At 53.5% G+C, this 22106-nt stretch overlaps 1 protein-coding gene across 1 annotated transcript; it reads left to right on the top strand.

The window, feature by feature from the left end:
- The first annotated feature begins 232 nt into the window (after positions 1–232).
- Positions 233–20043, top strand: TAS1R2 (taste 1 receptor member 2). Its single transcript, XM_002926831.2, has 6 exons — positions 233–414; positions 2208–2508; positions 3940–4713; positions 9277–9486; positions 17355–17478; positions 18616–20043. Exons 1-6 carry the CDS (start codon positions 233–235, stop codon positions 19536–19538), a joined length of 2514 nt encoding a protein of 837 aa, XP_002926877.1. The 3' UTR covers positions 19539–20043.
- The last annotated feature ends 2063 nt before the right edge of the window (positions 20044–22106 follow it).

Genomic DNA, 22106 nt, shown 5'->3' with positions numbered 1-22106 from the left:
TCTTCCAGACCACCCAGATCCCACCATGCCCTAGGAAGGGATCATCCTAGTTCCAGCCTCCTCCTTTTCCCCCGGAGTTCTCAAACCTCTCCACCTGTCCCAGGTGCTTTCCCCGCCCCACGAGCCACAGCAGGGCAGTCATTATGTAAATGTCTGTGCAAATTCCCCTGGTGTCAAGCTGCCAGCTCTCTGATGAGGCAGGGCCACCTCCAGGGACCCCCACTTCCCAGCCATGGGACCCCGGGCCAGGGCGGTCTGCTTCCTGTTCATCCTGCTGCAGGTCCTGGCTGTGCCGGCTGAGAACTCAGACTTCCACCTGGCTGGGGATTACCTTCTGGGTGGTCTCTTCACCCTCCATGCCAATGTGAAGGGCATCATCCATCTCAACTTCCTGCAGGTGCCCCAGTGCAAGGAGTGAGTCTCCAGTGTGAGGCTGGAAGTGGTGATGGGGGTGGGGTGGGAAGCCTGCGCTGATCCTGTGGTCCTCAGGGGACCAGGCCAGGACCCAGGGTTCGAAATGCTCCTCCTCATTCATTGACAACCCCCCATCCTGGATTATCCCCACTGGCCCGCAGGGAGAACCCACAGTTCATGTTACCAAGATCTGCAGCAATTGTGTTCTGAAACACGGAGACCTGGTTGTCCCAACGTCACATCTCTTAATAAAGAGTTACAGGATATTTGAGCCTGGAGGGGTTGTAGGGACTATCAAAACCACCCCCACCTACTTTGGCAAGTGAGTCCACGTCAGGGCCCAGTCTAGAAACCAAGGGTTATGCCTTTGGAAAGCAGAAATGTGGTTTTTCTGTAGGAGGTTCTCAGACTGGAGGGGAAGGTTTGCATTTCCCCAGGGCTGTGGTTAGGTGGGTGGGGATGCTTCCAGGACTGGAAGGGATTTCCTTCACCTACCCTTCCCCTGTGAGCCCCATGGGGTGACAGCATCACTCGAGATTAGGTGGGCTATCTTCATGGAAGCATAGGACTATGAATTAGTGACCTGGTGCAGAGAGGGTGAAGGCATTTTGAGAGAGAGAGATAAAGGAAGGAGTGTGCAAAAGATGATAAAGGGCTGACTCTAAGAAATGCACCCTTTCTGTGATGTAGGGGAAGGTTATATACTGGTTTGAGAATGGTGAGGGTGATGGTGCCAGTGATGGGACTGGGCACATTATTGAATGTTCTAATGACTGTGATGATGATGGGGAGTTCCGTGAAGTGATGGTGGTGAGGTTGGTGATGCTGATAATGTTGATAGCAGTAATACTGATGATAATGCAAATGGTGAAGAGTATGATGATGATGATGGTGGTGGTGATGGTGTTGCTAGTGGTGGTGGTGAGGGTGGTGGTGGTGGTGGTAAAGATGATGGTAATGATAGTGATGAAGATGATGATGGTGTTGATGGTGATGAAGATGATGGTAATGATGGTGATGGCGATGATGGGGGTAGTGGTGGCAGTGGTGGTGATGGTGGTGATGAAGATGATGGTAATGATGGTGGTGGTGATGAAGATGATGGTAATGATGGTGACAAAGATGATGGTGGTGATGATGGTGATGGTGCTGGTGGTGAGGATGGTGGTGGTGGTGAAGATGATGGTAATGATGGTGATGAAGATGATGGTGGTGAAGATGATGGTGCTGGTGGTGAGGGTGGTGGTGGTGGTGAAGATGATGGTAATGATGGTGATGAAGATGATGGTGGTGATGATGGTAATGAAGATGATGATGGTGACGGTGGTAGTGATGGCAGTGGTGGTGATGGTGGTATTGGTCGTGGTGGTCACAGATATGTGGTTTTAGTGATGGCAGAGGTGATGGTATTGTTCATAGGAATAGTAGGTGTGACAGTGTGACGGCGATGAGAGTGACGACAGATTGTAGTGGGTAATGGTGATCACCCTGTTGGACATCGATAGAGCAGTGATAGAGATCATAGGAGGGTGGTAGTGGTGACAATGGTAGTGACTGATGGTAGCCACAAAGATCATAGTATGAGAGGTGGTCATAGGGATGATGTTGATTCTAGAGCTCTGGTACGGTGTGGCGACCATGATGTGATAAAAATGCCACAATCTTCTGGAGAGGCTCCTTCTCGGACAACTCCTAGGTTTTCTATGGGAGGCAGGAGGGACAAGCTGGCTCTCCCACCCCTGCCCCTTCTCACTGTGGACCTGCCCCCTGCCCACCCTGTGTGGCTCCTGCAGGTATGAAATGAAGGTGCTGGGCTACAACCTCCTGCAGGCCATGCGCTTCGCGGTGGAGGAGATCAACAACCACAGCCGCCTCCTGCCGGGCGTGCTGCTGGGCTACGAGATGGTGGATGTCTGCTACATCTCCAACAACGTGCAGCCCGTGCTCTACTTCCTGGCTCGGGAGGACTACTCCCTGCCCATCCAGGAGGACTACAGCCACTACGTGCCCCGTGTGGTGGCCGTCATCGGTCCTGACAACTCCGAATCCACCGAAACCGTGGCCCACTTCCTCTCCCTCTTCCTCCTTCCCCAGGTGAGGCCCCTGGCTCCTGGGGGAAGGAGCAGGGGAGGGTGCAGAGGAGGGGTGTCCAGAGGACTCACTTTCCCCACTAGTCACGGGGGCTAGGAGGAGGCAGGAAGCAGCGTCGGGATGTCAACCCCGGCCCTGCGAAGGCAGCCCGGCGGGTGGGTTAAGAGTTCAGGCTTTGGAGGCAGACAGACCTGGGCGTGCATCTTGGCTCTGAGTCTTGGCCATGGTGAGGCCTTGAGCAAATCTCTTAATCCTTCCGAGCCTCAGCTTCCCCACCTGTAAAATGGGATAAGAGTTCCATCCCAGGACTATCTGAAGGTTAAAGGATTTAACCTCTGTAGGAGTTTGTGTGGTACGTAGCTCGTCAATGCTGCAGTGGTCATTAGGTAAAGCACTTGGCACAAAAACGAAGACTCAGAAAGTGCTCACTGTTATCCCGTACGGCTGCCTAGCTGAGGATCTGCCACATAGTAGGTCCTCGAAAAAGGGCCATTAGTATTAGTACTATTATTGTAAGTGTCATCGTCATCATGATTAAAAATGCCTCAACCAGAATTGGTCTAAAGTTTTTATGCGTTATGACACAGGAAGCCAGCCCATAGTAGGTAGTTAAAAATACCATAATTTTTGCCATCATTTTTATTATGTAAAGCACCAAGGGTCTGACACATAGTAGGTGCTTAGTAAATGTTAATATGCTTATGTGAGACATCTAGTCTGGGACTAAACTCATTCTTTCATTCACTTAACCAATATTTATTGAGCACCTCCTGTGCTAAGTGCCGTTGTTGGGCTGGGGATGCAGCAGCAGGGGACAAAACGTAAGAGCCCATCTCCCAGCGGGAGAGACAGGCCATGTCGGTAACCATGTGATAAGGCTGCGGGAAAGTAAGGAGTTCAGTGCACAGAAGTGAAAGGCAAGCAGGGTCCGGGAGGCTGGACAGGTCGGTGGGCAGGTGGAACAGGTAGAGGGGGACTGCAGTTTCCAGCAGGGTGGTCAGGCAGGTCTTGTTGACAACTGGACCAAGACCTGAGGGAGGTGAAGAGGTGAGGGTGCCTAGAAGAGCCCTCTGGGACAAGGGGGCAGAGAACGCAGAGGCCAGCAGGTGCCTGGTGCATTCACAGAACCCGGGAGCAGAAGCGGGACCTCGGGGGAGAGTAGGAGGAGATGAGGTCAGAGAGGAGAGGGCTGGGGACAGTGATGGACCCCCCTGGGGGCCACTGAGGACTCTGGCTGTCCCCGAGTGACTTTCGGATCTGTTGGAGGGTTTTGAGCAGAGGAGTAAGGTGACTGACAGGTGCGTGCCGGGTCACCCGGCTGCCATGTTCAGCAGAGACCACAGGGGGAAGGATGGGGGAGTGCTGTGGGGGCAGGTGGGGCGACGGTGGCCTGGGGAGGCCCTTGCTCATGCTGGCGGCGGTCCCCTATGGCAGATCACCTACAGCGCCACGAGTGACGAGCTGCGCAACAAGCAGCTCTTCCCGGCCCTGCTGCGCACGGTGCCGGGCGCGGACCACCAGATCGAGGCCATGGTGCAGCTCATGCTTCACTTCCGCTGGAACTGGATCATCGTGCTGGTAAGCAGCGACGACTATGGCCGCTACAACAGCCAGCTGCTCAACGACCGTCTGGCCACCCGCGACATCTGCATTGCCTTCCAGGAGACGCTGCCCATGCCGCAGCCCAACCTGGAGGTGACGCAGTGGGAGCGCCAGCGCCTGGAGGCCATCGTGGACAAGCTACAGCAGAGCTCGGCACGCATCGTGGTCCTGTTCTCGCCCGAGCTGGTCCTGCGCAACTTCTTCCACGAGGTGCTCCGCCAGAACTTCACGGGCGCCGTGTGGATCGCCTCTGAGTCCTGGGCCATCGACCCGGTCCTGCACAACCTCACCGAGCTGCGCAATACGGGCACCTTCCTGGGCATCACCACCCAGAGCGTGCCCATCCCGGGCTTCAGCGAGTTCCGCATGCGCCCCGCCCAGGCCGGGCCGCCTGAGCCCAACAGGACCCGCCTGGGGGCCACCTGCAACCAGGAGTGCGACACCTGCCAGGACAACACCGCGTCCTTCAACGCCGTCCTCACGCTCTCCGGCGAGCGCGTGGTCTACAGCGTGTACTCGGCTGTCTACGCCGTGGCCCACGCGTTACACAGCCTCTTGGGCTGCACCCAGACCACCTGCTCCAAGAGGGTGGTCTACCCCTGGCAGGTAAGGCCCCGCCCACGGAAAGTCAGGGCCCCAGGGTCGGGCGTGGAGTGGTTGCCGTGGAGACCGCTGGGTGCACGGGCTCTGTGCTAGCCTTCCCGTCTCCTGCTGGGTTCTGGGCAAACTGGTGGGAGAGGCCATGGGACCATGCCCTGCCTCCAGACACATAGAACCAGACAGAAGTCCTTCATGGTGATAAAACTCCTTTTTGTATTAATGTAATCATTGCCATCCAAGATGGCCTGTCCTGGGGGGAGATTTGGGTGAAATTCCCTGGAAGGAAGCCTGGTAGGCAGTGGGCACCCCAGTCCCCCTGCCGTCTCTTTCCAGGCTGAAGGCCTTGGGGGTGGACTTGTGTATTCCATCTGCTCTCTGAGGCCCTGCTTCTGCTTTATGCATCTTCTCTTGTCCCAGCTTTGTGTTGTCCGGATTCAGACTCGGAGTTTAAATCTGTGTTTTTCTGATTTGCGCGCACACACACACACACACACACCCCAAACTATGAAGTTTCCCCGGGGGTAGAAGGTTTTTCCAAGGGTCTGGAGGAGCACAGGGGATTTACATCAGAGATGTTCACTTCATACCTTGCTATCCAGCATCTCTGTGCTTGAATGGTTCCCTGGCTTTTTCATACTTTGGGGATCAAGCACTCCCTCAACCCTTGCCTATATTCTGTCTTTATTCTCCCCTTCCTTGCTTTTCCTGATCCCCCAACTCTGAATATCTGTTCACTTCCTTCACAGAGCAATTGAGTTCGCTCTTTCAAAAATTCCTCCTTCTCTTCGTCTATTTATTTGTACCTCTCTGCCCCATAATCTCAGAGCCTAACTTTGCAACTCTAAGTGCTTATTTTTTTTGAAAAATGCTATTATTCTTTAAAAGGAATTCTCATGCCAGCCAGCAAAATATTCTATTTTATTACATGTGCTGCTACGTTAATATACATAATTGTCACGAGTGTTTTACTGTCTTTCGAGCATCAGTTGTAGGCACTGAGCCCCTGGTACACATCGCCCAACTCGTGGCCGTCCTGCGAGGGTGATAGTCTACAGATAGGAAGACTGAGACAGTCAGTCAAGGTGACCCATCGGGGAAGGTTTTAGTGGTAAGCGGCAGACCATGGCTTTGAACGCTGGTCAGCCCTTTGACCCCACCGTGGCGTTCCCACCGCGCTCTGCAGCTCTCCCAGCCACGAGTGCAGTAGCTGTGATGAAGGACCAGTCGACTTCTTTCTTCTCCTAACAGTGGAGACCCAAGAGCTCCGATCATAGCAATCAGAACACAATGCATTGACTGAGCTAAGTTCCAGGCCCTGGCTGGGCACTGTGGGAGCAGCAGACCCTTACCCCAGGAGGGACGAGAATAGCCAGTAAGATCCGTCTCTGCAGCAGGGGGTCAGAGTTGCACTGTGTGTTTGGGGCCTGGGGAGGTGTTCAGGGGGCATCACTGGGAGCGAGAGGGGTCAGGAAGGCATTGGACATTCCAAGAGGAGAGTGGTGGCCTGGTCGTGTGGTCAGGCCACTGAGGCCAAAGGATGGGGCACAAGGGGAGCTGCAGGTGACATTGGAGGGCATCACGTGCCAGATGAAGGAGGTGGCACTTTGTTCCTGACTCAGTAGGAGCCCACGGAGAGTTCCAAGCCAAGTGCTGAGATTTTTGAGGTGATCCACCCAGCCAATCTGGGGTTGAGGTGGAGGGGGGACAGTGACAGAAGCAGGGAGCCCAGCACGTCCTCTGTGGATGTCCCCCAGGATCTCCACTGGTGTGAACAGTGTCACCGTGGAAATTAGGAAATGATGCCCTTTTGTGCTGACAAGTTAGACCACGAGTCCCTTTGCTCGGGGTGGACGCCGCCCTATAGCCGGAGCGTGGCTTGGAGGGGGGTGAGCTGGGCTCCGGCTGTCCCTCCCCTTTGCCCTAACAGACCCATTTGTGCGGGACCCTCCACCATGGCTGGGTCATGCCACGCCACCCTGCTGATTTTTGTCATAACACTGACCCCAAATTGTCTTATTGTGTTTACTTCCTTACTTGTCTATTGGCTACTCCCTACCCTGCCTCCCCTTTCCCCCCACATGTAAGCCCGAGAGAGCAGAGACCTTTCAATCCTATTCCGTGCAGTAGCCCCAGCTGCTGGAACTGGGTTTGGCTCAGAGATGACTTTCAGTGAATGTTTATTGAATGAATGAACAGATCGAATGAGCAGTTACTGTGTGCTAACCCCTTTATGTGAATTGCCCTCTACCCCCAGATAGGCTGTGAGTAGACACTGTTACTCGGTGATTGCTCTCCCACATGCAGGTTCAAAGATGTGATGGTCACCCAGCTAGGGAGTGGCTAGGGGGTGGTGATGCACAAGGGCGGGGCAGGGGTGATGGAGGGGAGGGCAGCTCTGGGGTGGAGGGGTGAGGCAGAGGGAGAGACCTTGGGTGACGGGGAGACTCGCGGTTGGAGGCAGGGAGGACACCCTGCCGTGGTGATGGGGGGTGGGGTTGCGCTCAGGGTCAGGCTGGGGAAATCCAGGCTGGTGAATGAGAGAGGGCTGGGCAGTCCCTGGGCAACGTTCGGCAGGGTACGGAATCACAGAGGGTGGGGATTGCAAGGTCTTCTCAGACTCTTAGGGTACAATCCTTTCGTTTTCCAAATGGGGATGAGGATGGGGCCCTTGGGGCTCTCAAAGCCACCGGCCAGCCAGGACGGCACGCTGGGTTATGGCCACCTGCTCGCCATCCTCACTCGCTCTCGGCTGAGCCCTTCTCTCTGCCTCGGTCCGTCCAGCATCGCAGCCACAGCCCATCTGTGTATCTGTTGGGAGGCCTAGCTTTGTACCCAGGCCGACCTGGGTTTGAATCCCAGCTTTGCCACCACTAGCTGTGCGACCTTGGGCAAGTTATGGGATATCTCGGAGCCAGGGATTTCTCATGTGTGAATAGAAGGAATGATATGCACCTTGCTGAGTTCTGGAGAGGACTGACCATGCTGTGTGCCCGGGACCTGGTGCAGAGAGAAGCTGAATGTCTTCCTCTTTGTCTGCATACATTTCTGACACTAGTGTCTGGACGATGATAGTCCAGGCCTCCTCCCACTCAGGAGAGTGGCAGGAACATCCATCCTTCCTTCCTTCCTTCCTTCCTTCCTTCCTTCCTTCCTTCCTTCCTTCCTTCCTTTCTTTTTCTTTCTTTCTCTTTCCTTTCTCTCTTTCTTTCTCTTCCTTCCTTCCTTCTTTCCTTCCTTCCCTGCTTATCCTTCCTTCCTTCCAAAAGATTTTATTTATTTATTTTGTCAGAGAGAGGGAGAGAGCACAAGCAGGGGAGGTGGCAGGCAGAGGGAGAAGCAGGCTCCCTACTGAGCAAGGAGCCTGATGTGAGACTTGATCTCAGGACTCTGGGATCATGACTTGAGCCAAAGGCAGATGCTTCACCAACTGAACCACCCAGGCGTCCCAGGGACAATACTTTCTGACTGCCTACCTTGGAGCCCTGGAATCCCAGGTTGCTCAGCCCGGCCTGGCCATGTCAGTATGGGGATATGACCTGGACACCAGGACCTGGCTCCCCGCGGGCCTTCACCATCCTGAACCCCGTCCAGAGACCTACCACCTGGGAGGAGCCCCCCTCCTCTCAGCTCCCAAGACCATTGCCCTCAGTCCTAGCAACATGTGCAAATGCCAGAGAAGCTTCCAGATTCAGGACCTTGCTCCCTGGGCAGGGTGGGAAGAGGGCTAGGGCCCAGTTTCCTTGACTATCTGTCTGTTGGACCCAGAGGATAGGTGAGCTCCGGGCCCCCAAGATATAGCCCAATATACTCTTTCATTTATGGAGGGAAAATCTAGGAGCCAGATTGATTGAGCCGGAAGTTCTTTTGGGGCCAGCCCAGAGAGGCTCAGTGACTTGCCCAAAGTCACACAGCACATTGAGAAAAGAGCTCAGATTGGAATTCAGGCCAAACGATGCCCAGTCCAAAGCATGTTCCAGTTTATACCAGCTTCTGCATACTCAGAGTGATGGGGTACGGCATGGGGAGAGACTGGAGAGTGGCTTCTAGCGGTGGGGAGGCAGGAAGCACCCAGGGGGCAGGGGAGGTTCAAGCCGGCCTTCGTGGGTGAGAGAGGCAGCGGGCTCTGGAGCCCAGGTGATAGGTACCCCAGGGATGGCCGAGGTGACTTCCAGGGAGAAGGAATACAATCAACACCTGGGCAGGACGTGAGTACTTACTGATTTTCAGGCACTGTCCTCAGTTCCCACCATAGGTAAACTCACGATGCCCTCAGAGCCCAGGAGACAAGGTTTTGGTTGTCCTACTTTGCCGAAGAGGAAACTGGGGCTCACAGAGGTCAAGTGACAGGTCCAAGGCCTCAAAGCGGGTGGCAGAGCTGGTGTCTAAACCCAGAGGTATCTGACTCCAGAGCCAGCGCAATCAGCCACTGCCTCCCGGACGGCCACCTGTACACTCCTACAGCGCCCTTGGGCAGGTGTGGGAATCAAGGCTAGGGGGGTGGGAGAACTTCCCCTAGGTGTGGCCCAGGCTTGATGCCAGCCTCCCTTCCTTTCCCTTTGGCCCCTGTAGCTGCTTCAGGAAATCTGGAAGGTCAACTTCAGCCTCCTGGGCCACGAAATCTTTTTCGACAAGCAAGGGGACATGCTCATGAGTCTGGATGTTGTCCAGTGGCAGTGGGACCTGAGACAGAACCCGTTTCAGAGCATCGCCTCCTATTACCCCGTGCTGCGGCAGCTGAAAACCACCCACAATGTGTCCTGGCACACCGCCGACAACACGGTCAGCTCTTTGATGGCTTCCAGGGGGGCTGGGGCCTGGGGCTGGGCGCCGGCTGGGGCTGGGGTGGCCTGGGCGCTTCGGACCTGAGATCCCTTATCAACAGCCGGTGGGGTCTCTATTTCTGGGGGGAATGTCTGGGCCCTGTCCCACCCGGTGACTAAGCACTGGAGACGTCTAGGGCTTTCTGGCTCCTCTAGGACCCAGGGACTCAGGGACTGTGCCAAGTGAATGTTTGCTGGCCACATGTGCGCTAAGGACTTCAATTCTCCTGTCAGCCAATGCTCATGCTTTTGGTGCGGTCGCTGCGCTCTCCACCGTCACTGCCGTCTGTCACTCGAAAGCTCCTTTGTTTTACCCTCTTAGATAACAAGCTGTCAGGATGGTAGTGGTGTGGGGAGGGACAGAGACCCAGGCTTGTGCGGCGGGGGGGGATATAAAAGCTCAAGGAGGGGCGCCTGGGTGGCACAGCGGTTAAGCGTCTGCCTTCGGCTCAGGGTGTGATCCCGGCGTTATGGGATCGAGCCCCACATCAGGCTCTTCCGCTATGAGCCTGCTTCTTCCTCTCCCACTCCTCCTGCTTGTGTTCCCTCTCTCGCTGGCTGTCTCTATCTCTGTCGAATAAATAAATAAAATCTTTAAAAAAAAAAAAAGGAAAAAAAAGCTCAAGGAGCCTTCATCGGCATCCTCCCCCCAAACCCCTGCCACGCTCTTCACCCTCAGTTTCTGGGGGGCTTGGCGCTGCTAGTTCCCACCCTTCGTGGGGATTTTTACCGAGTCAGTTGGGTTGGTGTCTTGATTAGTGGGGCTGAAACTACGGAGGTGTACTGTCTCCTGGTTCTGGGGACCGGCAGTTCAACTCAACCAACAGAGTTGGTTCCTTCTAGGGCATGAGGGAGAATGTTTCAGGCCCCTCCCCCAGCTCCTAGTGGTTTGCTGGCCATCGCTGGCTTTCCTTGGCTGGGGTTTTCTCCTCTGCTATCACCTGCCTATGGCCTTCTCCTTGTGGGTGGGTCTGTCTCCAAATCTCCCCTTTTATAAAGACATCGGTCGTATTGGAGTACGGGCCCACCCCACTCCAATAGGACCTCATCTTAACTAATTACATCTGCAGTGATCTTATTTCCAAATATGGTCACAGTTTAGGTCCTGAGGGTCCAGACTTCAATCTATGAATTTTGGGGGAAGGTGATTCAACAAAGAACATTGTCTTCGCCTGGGTTTCTCTTAGAAAGCAGAGCCTGAGGCAAGGATTTACGTGCAGATAGTTTATTCCAGCGTATGTTCCATGGCAACAGGAGTAGGTGATGGGGGAGAGCTCGTTAGGGACACAGGGAACATCAGTAGAAGGGAAAGTTCTCAAGCTGGACGCTGCTGTGAGCTCAGTCTTACCAGGACCTTCTGAAGGACCATTTTAGAATTGTCCCCAAGGGAGGGAAGAGGATGGGATGGATCCATGGGTGTGTACCACCCCCCACCCACCATAGGTCAAGGGTCTCTCCATGGGGCTTCGACTCTTTCGTGCTTCCCGGTCACACATGTGTGAGTGCCCAGCAGTTCCCCACGAGCATCTCACACCCTGGCCCCAGGGCAGAGAGCGAAAGAGACTGAGTGTCACTTAGGTGACATGCTGACAGGTAGCGTCCACACAAAGTGGTTACTGTGGCTGTGGCAGGAATAAAAGGAGGTTTGAGATGTGAGGGAGTCCACAGAGATGTCCATTCCTCACTGCGCTCACTGTGGTGTTGTCTTTCCCCTGGCCCGTGGGGTGGGGCTTTGAGGGCAGCAGCCAGCCCAGTCCCCCTGGTGGGAGCTGAGCGGACCCCCCACAGGCCCTACTGCCTCAGCGGGGTCCCAGGTGGAGCCCCTACTCCTCATGTCTCCCTTCTGCCACCCATTCTGGAGTGTCCTTCACCCTCAGCCACTTGGCTGCTGGGGTGATCCAGACACTCATCCCCAGGTGTCTGAGCCCGTGGCCGCCTTGTCCTTGCTGGCCTGTGGCTGTGGCAGGTGTCCAGTGGCTGTGGGGACTGAGCCACCGTGGCCAATCTCCTGGATTCCAGGCCTACTCCTTCCTATCCCCTTGAGTACCAGCCACCTAGCTGCTCATGCGAATCCAAGTCAGTTACCTCCTCCTTCCTTGGCCGTCTCGTTTACTGACATCAGGCCCCTGAGATGACCAGGGGGGGACCAGACAGCCTCTTTTGTCTGCTGGTGGAAGTATTCCCTCTTTGGAGACCAGAACCTGTGTTCTAGCAGAGTCCAGGCTTGTGGGGGTGAGACGCACCAGGTCCACAGGGAGCCCCCGAGAACCATGGTGAGTGTGGTTAATCCTTCCACCCCGTGGTTGCTGGAGCCCCATATTCTAGCTGTTGGGGCCACAGTGCTATATATATACCAGCCTCCCATTCCATGTTTATACCTCATCCTAAAGGACAGTGGCCCTACCTCAAGGTGTTGTCCCCAAGCTGGACCTTCCCTGAACCCTTAGTATGCCATTCCATCATCTCATAGGCTTGGTACTTCCAGGTGACGTGGCATATGTTGGGATCAGTGGATCTGGGGGTCACATGCCCACATCACACCCCCTTTGCCATATAAGGGGTCTCTTGTCTGAGGTGATGTTCTGGGGGGACCCGTGATAGTAACTCATTCAGTCCATCTGGCCTCGGATCGTGGCACCCCACTGAGGAAGGGGGAGGCGAGTTCTTACACGGACGCATCAGCGCTTCCTCCAGGGCAGAAGACACCCGACGTGGTAGACATGCCAGTGTCTACGTAGACTGGAAGCAAATCCAGGGCTCAGCGTGGTCTCTGGGCTGGAAGGTTAGGTGCTTGGCAGTGGCTATAGCTACGCCGACCACGGAGAGAGGGGCCCACACTGCTGCACTCATGCCCACACCCTCCATCCCTGACACTGTGGGCACTCTATCTGTGGCCCGTTGTGTGACCCCTGGGGTGACAAGGGCAGAGGCCAGCTGACCTGTGCTGGAGGCCTCATCCTTTCTGTCTGGTTTTTATGACTCCCTGCGTTCTTGGATTGGCATTCACACGAGACACAGAGGTTTGAGGAATATACTTGTTCCCCCTGGCTCTGCTTTGGCCTCATCCAAAGTGCATCCTTTCCGTTGCATGGGGACTTGCCACTCCTCCTGCCCGACCCCACGACTCCATGCGTCTGAGGGTCACTTGAGATCCTGAGGCCACGTGATCATTTCCCACAAAGGCCCAGCAGGACACGGGAGCTGATTTGCAAACAGTGAGTTGTACCTTGTGGAAGGCGTTTTGTAGCTGCACCACGCAACTCTCTTCCTAGGGCTTGCCCATCTTGTCCGCTGCACATGATGTTCGCATCGACACATCTGCCTGGACAGACAGCCCGAGTGGCAAGGAGAGCGCGCCCTGCACCCACGGCCTTCTTCAGAATCTTTTTGTAGGCTTGTCATTCTTTACCTTGAAACCAGAAGCCATCTGAGTCGCCTGCTAAATGTGGGTTGGAGCAGTATTTCCAAGAGCAATTAATGTCCCCCACCTTGAGAGGTCCATCAAGTGCCATACTTGTTTAATGGTATGAGGTGTAAGATGTAATGACCCGTCCTTTAGCATTGAGAGGATGTCTTGGCATTCCCCAGACCATGGGATCCCTAAAAGCATCACCGGTGTGGCAGGCCCCCTTTGAATCTTTGAAAGCTGTATCATGACCCCTAAGGACTCATGTCCTAGTGGGGCATAAAGAGTACTTGCTACTTCCCACTCACCAGATCCAAAGAGTGTGATGCTGTGGATACAGCGGGCCAGCCTGAGGCACCGAGGAATGCCAGAGTGATCTAGTTCCGCGTAGACCAACCCCTGATGGAGAGAAGTGCAAACGTAACCTGTGAGAGAGTAAACGCTAAGGACTTGAGAGCTTTCTTCTCTTTTCAGTAGGCATTTAGGGCTGTGTCTATCCCTCTAAGTACTGTGTTGGCTGCATTCTAGAAGCTTCGGTATATATTAATTAAAAATGGAAATTATGGTTAAAAAAAACCAATTTTTTCCAAATTTTTCTATTGTGGCAAGATATACACATATAGTTTATATCTACACCGTCTGAAAGTGCACAGGTCAGTGGTAGTAGGTGTGTTCACATTCCTGTGCTGGCACCACCAGCCCCCACCTCCCAAACTCTTCATCTTCAGAATGGAGACTGTACACCTGTTCAACACTAACTCCCCATTCCCACCTCTCCCCAGCTCTGGAAACCACTGTTCTACTTTCCGTTTTTATGAGTTTGACTTAGGATCTCCTATCAATGGAATTAGACAGTATTCGCGTTCTTGTGACTGCTTATTTCACTCAGCATCATGTCCTCAAGGTTCACTCATTTTGTAGCGTGTGTCAGAATTGCCTTCCTTTTTAAGACTGAATAATCCATTCAATCAATGGATTATGATTATGAATAATCATAATCCAATAAAAATGTCACATTTTGCTTATCCATTCATCCATCAATGGGCACCCTCAGGTGGCTTTTACCTTTAAGCTATTGTGAATAATGCTGCTATCAACATGGGTGTGCAACTATCTCTTTGAGACCCTGCTTTCAATTATTTTGCGTATGCACCTGGAAGTGGAAACTGGATCATGACTTTATTCTCTTTTTAATTTTTTGAGGAACCGCCATATGGTTTTCCACAGCGGCCGCACCATTTTACATTCCCAGCCACAGACAAGAGGTTCCAGTTCCTCCACACCCTCGCCAACACTGCTTATGTTATTATTATTATTATTATTATTATTATTATTATTATTATTTTGGTAGTAGCCATCCTAATGGGTGTGAGGTGGTCTCTCGCTGTGGTTTTAATTTTCATTTCTCTACTAATTACTAATTGAGCATCTTTTCAAGTGCTTATTTTTCACTTGTATCTCTTCTTTGGGGAAATCTCTACTCAAGATCTTTGTCCATTTTTGAATTGAGTTATTATGTTCTAGGAGTTCTCTATATGTTCTGGATATTAATCCCTTTTCAGATATATGATTTACAAATATTGTCTCCCATTCTGTGGGTTGCCTTTTCACTCTCTCGGTAGTGTTTTAAATTTTCATAAAGTCCTATCCAGGACATCACTGCCAGATCCAGCATCATGAAATTTGTGTCCTCTGTTTTCTTCTAGTTGTTTTTATGGTTTTAAGTCTCCCATTCAAGTCATGGATTCATTTTCAGGTAATTGTATATGGTGTTACGTCCAACGTTATTCTTTTGTACGTGGATATCCAGTTTTCCCAGCACCATGCATTGGAAAAACGATCTTTCCCCTACTGAATGGTCTTGCAACTCCTGTCAAATATCATTTGACCTTATGTGTGAGGGTTTGTGTCAGGACTCTCTATTCTATTTAATCGGTCTGTATGTCTGTCTTTATGGCGTAACCACATTGCTTTGATTACTGTAGCTTTGTAGTAAATGTTGAACTCAGGAAATGGAGTCCTCCAGCTTTGTTCTTTTTTTAAGAGTACCTTGGGTATTCAGGTCTCTTGAGATTGCATCTGAATTTTAGGATGGGTTTTTCTATTCCTGGAAAAAAAAAACATTGGGATTTTGATAGGGGTTGTATTAAATCTGTAGATTGCTTTGGGTGCTATTGACATTTTCACCATGTTAAGTCTTCCAAGGCGTCAATGTGGAATGTCTTTCCATTTACTTGGGTCTTAGTTTCTTTCAGAAGTGTTTTGGCCTCTTCTCCTCCGTTCTGCTGCTGCCTATTTAGCTGGAACCACCACTGTTTCTCACCTGGGCTATTGTGACAGTATCCTACCTGCTCCCTCGCTTCCGCTCTTGTCCCTCACAATTTAAACTCAACAGGGAACCCACGACATTCCTGTTAAAAGGAAGTCAGATCCTGTCACTCGTCTGCATGGAATCCTCTCAGAGTTTCTCATTTCACTCAGAGTAAAAGCCCAAGTATTTTGACACCACCTCTTTGAGCTGATCAGCCCTGATCAAGCTTAAGCTACACGGCCCTTGCTGCTCAGTGGCCATGCCACGTGCCCCCCCCGCCACGGGGCCTTTGCATATGCTGTTCCCGCAGCCTGCACAGATCTTTTCCTGGCTTGGTCCCTCACAGCCTTTAGGTTTCTGCTCCAGTGTCAGCTGCTCAGTGAGGCCATTCTTGCTACCCCATTCGAATTTGCAATCAGCCCTTCCATCACGTTCCATCCCCACTGCATGGCACTACTTTCCCTCATGATATTTATCACCGCCTGTCAAGATACATATTTATATGTGCGTTGTGTCTTTTCCCCATGAAAGTATTCATACCTTAAGAACAGAGACTTGGCCTCATTTGGTTCACTGCTGCATTCCCAGTGCTTGGCATCAGTATGAGCTCAATACCTTTTTGAATGAATGAATGAGTGAGTGAATGAGTGAGTGAATAGCAAGCTGAGAGTCCATGAGTAAGAGTAGGATGAAGTTAGTTACTTAGGGAATAGCGAAGAGATGGATTTGGAAGGTGGTGGTGGGGACGATCCATGGCAAAAGGGTGATAAGTTGTAGGTCTGGATACAGGGATTGTGCGTGTTGGTGTGCACATGTGTGTGGTCCCGTGGAGGCAGAGAAGACTGCCGACAGCCTGGAGAGGCTGGCAGGGGATCGGATGTTTCATTTTGGCTGATGGAGAGCCCCTGAGTTTTATCCAAGAAGGAGCCGCAGGCAGGAGAACAAGACGTCTGGAGATGTCGTCTGATGGCCGTGAGCAGGAGGGATGACGGGTGAAGCAGGAAGACAGGTGACCTCTCAGAGGCAAGAAGGGAGGGGCTCTGGGATCAAGTGGGCCTACTGTGGCTCCCCTTGTCTGGGCCCTGGCCCTTCATACGCGTGCTCTTATAACACCCTCCTATTTAGGCATCAAAACGACTTTTGTACCACCTGAATCTAATCAGGCTGCTCCCCCACTCAGATGCCATCGTTGCTTCCCACCGCCCCTCCATTCTTAATGTGCCCCACACTTGCCTTCAGGATGGGGCTCTCCCACCCTCCACCCTTCTCTCGGAGCATGCTGACTCCCTTCCATTCCCATGCCTCATTGCCCTTACTGTTCCCTCTGATTATAATTCATCCATGGGCTCAATAAACCATCAGTGGGGGCTCCTCTGTTCTCTAGAAATAGAGCAGTAAGAACAATAGACATGGCCACTCCCTACCCACTCTTGTTCATCTGAAAACCCCTGCCCCTCCACAAAGACCGTGTTAATTAGACTCTTAGATGGCAGAAGGTGACAGAAGGCACAGACTGAAGTTGTTGCTTCCCATCATTGAACACTCCAAGGGTAGACCATGTGGACTTCAGGCACGGATGGATCCAGGGTCTCTCTCCAGATCTCAGTTCCTTCCTTGGGAGTGTTTCCCCTCCGTGGAGACAAGGTGGCTGCTAGCAGCCCCAGAGTCACATCTTTTTTTTTTTTTAAGATTTTATTTATTTATTTGACAGAGATAGAGACAGCCAGCGAGAGAGGGAACACAAGCAGGGGGAGTGGGAGAGGAAGAAGCAGGCTCATAGTGGAGGAGCCTGATGTGGGGCTCGATCCCATAACGCCGGGATCACGCCCTGAGCCGAAGGCAGACGCTTAACGACTGCACCACCCAGGCTCCCCCCAGAGTCACATCTTATCTGCCTGGGAACCTCAGAAAGTTTCAGTCTCAACAGTTGGGTGCTGTTAACCTGAAGAAGGTGGATTAGGTCTCAGGCAGGCCAAACTAAGATCGTCCCTACAAAGGTCCAGTTCTAATGGCAGTCCCTGCTCCTTCCCCATCCCAGACAGGGGCCAGGTTTTCTTCCCCTGAGCATCCTGCTAGTTGGGCTCTGGGTCTCTTGTCCTTTTCCCTCCAGATCCCTGTGTCCATGTGTTCCAAGGACTGCCGCCCTGGGCAAAAGAAGAAGCCAGTGGGCATCCATCCCTGCTGCTTTGAGTGTCTTGACTGCCTTCCTGGCACCTTCCTCAACCGAACTGCAGGTAGGACTTGCAGACACGTACCCCTGCCTCACCTTGCCCCACCCCACCCCGGGCTCTCAGAGCCCTTCATTTTGGCGGGGGGGTGTTGGAGTCTCCTCCAGGGACCCTGTCTGATTTCAGTGTATCTCCCTAGGAGCTGGTGTAGAGAAAAATCTTCAATGCACACTGTTAGGGAGGGTGGGAGAAGGAACAGCCCTCAACCAGGCAAGGCTGTCACTGATCCCCACTCCACATACATGTAGCCGAGGGCCCAGGGGTGTCAGACCGGAGAATGTCCACCAGATGGATGAATGAATGAATGAATGAATGAATGAATGTCTCTGTCCACAGAATAAATGTTTCTGGCAGATGGGGACAGGATCTGATTTATGTCTCTATCTTCCCAGTGCCTATTGTAGTTCAGAGCATATAATTTTTCTCAGTGAATATTTATTGAGTAACATCCTTGATTAGAAGAATTAACATCTCCCCCTATAGACCATAAACTCCAGGAAGGTGGAGACAATGTCTTCTCTCTGTCCATATTAGTGTTGAGCACGGTTCACAGTTGGGGCTCAAATTATTTTTTTCATGACTTCCTTGATTAGTCAATTAAGTGGATGTATCCATCTACCAGAGTCCTTTTATGTGCCCAGCAGAGCCCAGGGTACAGAGTAGGTGCTCAACAAAAGTTTGAACAATTTCGCATGCTTTTCCTCTCCTGGTTCAGTAGCCTGAAGGCGGGGGACTAGGTTTTATCCATGTCTGTGGCCTCCCATGTCAGGTGCTCGAAAAAGAATTTGTTGAAATGAATTCTTTGACTAAATGCTTGAATGTCTATCCCACCAGAGGGTAAAGTCTTGGAAGGAAGGAATTACAGTTGCTAGGATCTGAGTCAAGGGAACCTCGGTTCAAATCTTACCTCCATAACTTAGTGGTTTCCTGGCTGCCTGGCTGAGCCTTACGTTCCTCATCTGTGAAATGGGGTGGCAGTGGGGAGCTGATGGGCCAGTGGATCTGTGAGGGGTGGCTAGGACTGTAGGCGTTGCCCTCAGCTCACTGCCCCCCACCTCTGAGACCTGGCCCGGTGCAGGTGCAGAAGATGTGGGTGCTAGCAAGATGGGTGTGGCTGACAGGAGCTGCCGTGGGCTCTTGCAGACGAATTCGACTGCCAGACCTGCCCAAGTTATGAGTGGTCCCATAGGAATGACACCTCCTGCTTCAAGCGACGGCTGGCCTTCCTTGAATGGCACGAGCCATCCACCATCATTGTGGCCATGCTCTCCGTCCTGGGCTTCCTCAGCACCCTGGCCATCGTGGTGGTCTTCTGGAGACACCTGCACACGCCCATGGTTCGCTCGGCCGGGGGCCCCATGTGCTTCCTGATGCTGATACCGCTGCTGCTGGCATATGCCATGGTCCCCACGTACGTAGGGCAGCCCACGTTCTTCACATGCCTCTGCCGCCAGACCTTCTTCACCCTTTGCTTCACCATCTGCATCTCCTGCATCACCGTGCGCTCTTTCCAGATCGTCTGCATCTTCAAGATGGCCAGGCGCCTCCCACGTGCCTACGGCTACTGGGTGCGCTACCATGGACCCTATGTCTTCGTGGCGTCCTTCACGGTGCTCAAGGTGGTCATCTTGGTGGGCAACGTGCTGATCATGAGCGCCAACCCCACCGCCCGCGCCGACCCCGATGACCCCAAGATCATGGTTCTGTCCTGCAACTACCGCAAGGCGCTGCTGTTCAACACCAGCCTGGACCTGCTCCTGTCCGTGGCGGGCTTCAGCTTTGCCTACATGGGCAAGGAGCTGCCCACCAACTACAACGAGGCCAAGTTCATCACCTTCTGCATGACTTTCTACTTCACCTCCTCCGTCTCCCTCTGCACCTTCATGTCTGTCTACGAGGGGGTCCTGGTCACCATCCTGGACCTCTTGGTCACTGTTCTCAACCTTCTGGGCATCAGTCTGGGCTACTTTGGTCCCAAATGCTACATGGTCCTTTTCTACCCGGAGCGTAACACCCAGGTGTATTTCAGCAGCATGATTCAGGGCTACACCATGAGGAAGGACTAGCATCGCCCACGGGCTGCCCAGAGGGCCGGAGGGCTCCACTCTGGGGGATGGAGACCGGGGGGGGGGCTTGCTTATTCAGCCCCAGCTGGGCACAGGGATGCCATCCCTGACTATCACCTCCTCACCTTGCTCTGATTTGGCCTCTCCCCGCCCTGCCCCAGGTTCTCTGCGTCCTGGCCATGTTTACCCACCTGGTGGTGGATGCCTAAAAATATTCACACTTTTCTTATAGCTGTTTGGCTTGCCAGGCACTGCCACTCATTCTGGGAAAACCGCCCAGGGTGACCTACCTATTGGTCTCCAAGGCAGAGGTGGATTTCAGCAGCCAACAGTCGCCATCTGGTGGTCATGGTTGGTGTCTGCAGGTTCGGGCTCCTTCCTTTCAGTCCTGTTCAGAAGGTGAGGGAAGGACACACAGGAGGGCTGGGCTGAGGCTGGTGTGGGGGAATGTCTGCCCGGGCGCCAGTCACTAGCTGCCCAGTAGTGTCTGTGCCTCACCTCCCAGACTCCCCCAGAGCTTGGGACCCAGCTTCTCTGAGTGACGGCTGGGCATTGGGGCTGCTTTATAAACGCATGGGAATAAACCTCATTTGGGTGAAGTGAATGAGTTTCCTTCTTGCTTCCAGAGGTCCTCCGAGAAAGAAGATTTTAATCGTAGACCTCGGTTTCTGTCCCAGCATTGCCACTTCTGAGCTGTGTACTTTGGGCCAATTATTTACTCATTCTGAGCCTCCGCTTCCCCGTCTCTACAATAGGAACAATAGCTGCTTCGCCGGGACATTGAAGGATCAGAAAGAATGGGCGTGGGGTGCATACAGTAGGTGCTCGATAAATGCCAGCCATTGCAAATCCACGCATCCCTTGAATCATCAGGGTCAAGAGAAGGCTGTGTTTCCTTTTTACACCCAAATGTTCATGGTACATGTTCTAGTTTATGGGATTAGCCTCCGTTGGAAACTAGCTTGGAACCCAGCAAATTCTGGGTGTTGTCTGGGGGGGGGGGCCTCACGCGTGCTCCGAAGCCAGCGTGGGCCATGGTGCTGCCATCTCGGCACTGCTGAACCTGGAGAAGGTGCTGTCCTGGGTGTGGCTGTGCTTATGCCCATCACCCTCGGTGACTTTTCTGTCCGGGGGTCAGACCTGGCATCTCACAGCGCCCCAGGGAGCCAGAATTTCAGTGCTGAGGCCTCTGAGCTGCTTCCCAGAGAGGCTGAGTGACCAGCTCAGGGGCGGCCAACTGGAAGGGGGGAGCAGGGCTGTCAGAGCCTCAGTGCACTCAGGCAGAGAGACAGGCTCCCTGAAGACTCAGTTACTGGGGTGACCTTGTGACTGTCCCAGAACTCCCCGGGAACGGTTTCTAGGTGGGCCCCACACCGACCCTGGCAGGAGCAACTTCCCAAAGCTCATTTGCAGCAGGGAGGGCAGGACTATCTCCTTCTTGTCCTGAATTCACCCCTTTCATGCTACAAGGAGGTGGGTGGTGGGATCTTGGTTTGAATCACCTGGAGTTTGGGAGAACCGCCGTCACATCTTGGGGCTGCTTCTCCATCGTGGCGGGGACAGTCCCCGTTTCTCTTGCCGGAGCTGGCCCACAGCAGGGGCTCTGTCCGTGAATACTGACGGGGCGGTTACATCACTCTGCTGCCTGCCCCCTTCTCCTCCAACCCCGCTCCCTGGAGCCTCAGGTTGTTAATTCCGTGCATTTCTCATGGTCTCGGGTGCCGGATCCCGAGCAGCACAGAGAAATACAAACCAAACGCTTGTGCTCACCATCGACGGGTAGAAGCGAACACGAATTACCCTCCCTGTGGGCTTCGCTACTTGATTCACTATTTCCTCCCCAAACTCCATCAGTCCCGTACTGTTAGGGTCCCTGTTTTACAGATGGAGAAAGAAGGGCCCTCCAAGAAGTCATGAAACCTCCCCAGCCCCTCACAGCCCATCCTCGGAGCCACGACCCTCCGTGGAGTAAGACCCTGACGCCTACCTGGGGAGCTGGTGCTGGGGGCCATAACCACGGTTTCTCCACCAGGTGCTGTGGTGTGCTGGGAAGCCTCAGATTTTAGGGAGACAGCTGGGGGGTGCGGTGCCCAGGGAAGACCCTGGGGGAAGCTGGCATCTGGAAAGAGCAATGAAGGGCAGGGAAGTGCCTGGAAGGCAGGGAGTCTGAATATGAGGGTAGCAGGTGGGGACAGCAGAAGCAAAGGTGAGGTGCCAGGAGGCCCGGGCAGCCCGAGCAGGAGCACGGGGCTGAAGAGTGGCCGGAGTGAAAAGCGGGCTTGGAAGGCTAGCTGGGGCTAGACGTGGGGGACCTTGACTGGGCATCTGACCTTGTCTTCCTGGCACCCACCGCCAGCATCCTTGTGCACGCCAGCTTGTCCCATCCTGGGTCCCCCGAGGGGCTGTTCCTGGCCGTCCCTCGCCTCTACCCTCTTCCCACAGTCCTGAGCCCTGGCCTGGCCCACTGGCTGGAGACTGCGGGGGAAGACCCCAAGGATGGACTGGTGTGTGTGCTCATCCGTCCTCCGTCCCTTGCTCTTGGGTCCCAGGGGAAGACCTCACCCAGCC

This window comes from Ailuropoda melanoleuca, chromosome 11 (assembly GCF_002007445.2).
Source record: "Ailuropoda melanoleuca isolate Jingjing chromosome 11, ASM200744v2, whole genome shotgun sequence".
NCBI lineage: Eukaryota > Metazoa > Chordata > Mammalia > Carnivora > Ursidae > Ailuropoda > Ailuropoda melanoleuca.
The sequence above is the reverse complement of the archived record's forward strand: the minus strand, read 5'-3'. Positions and strand labels throughout refer to the sequence as shown.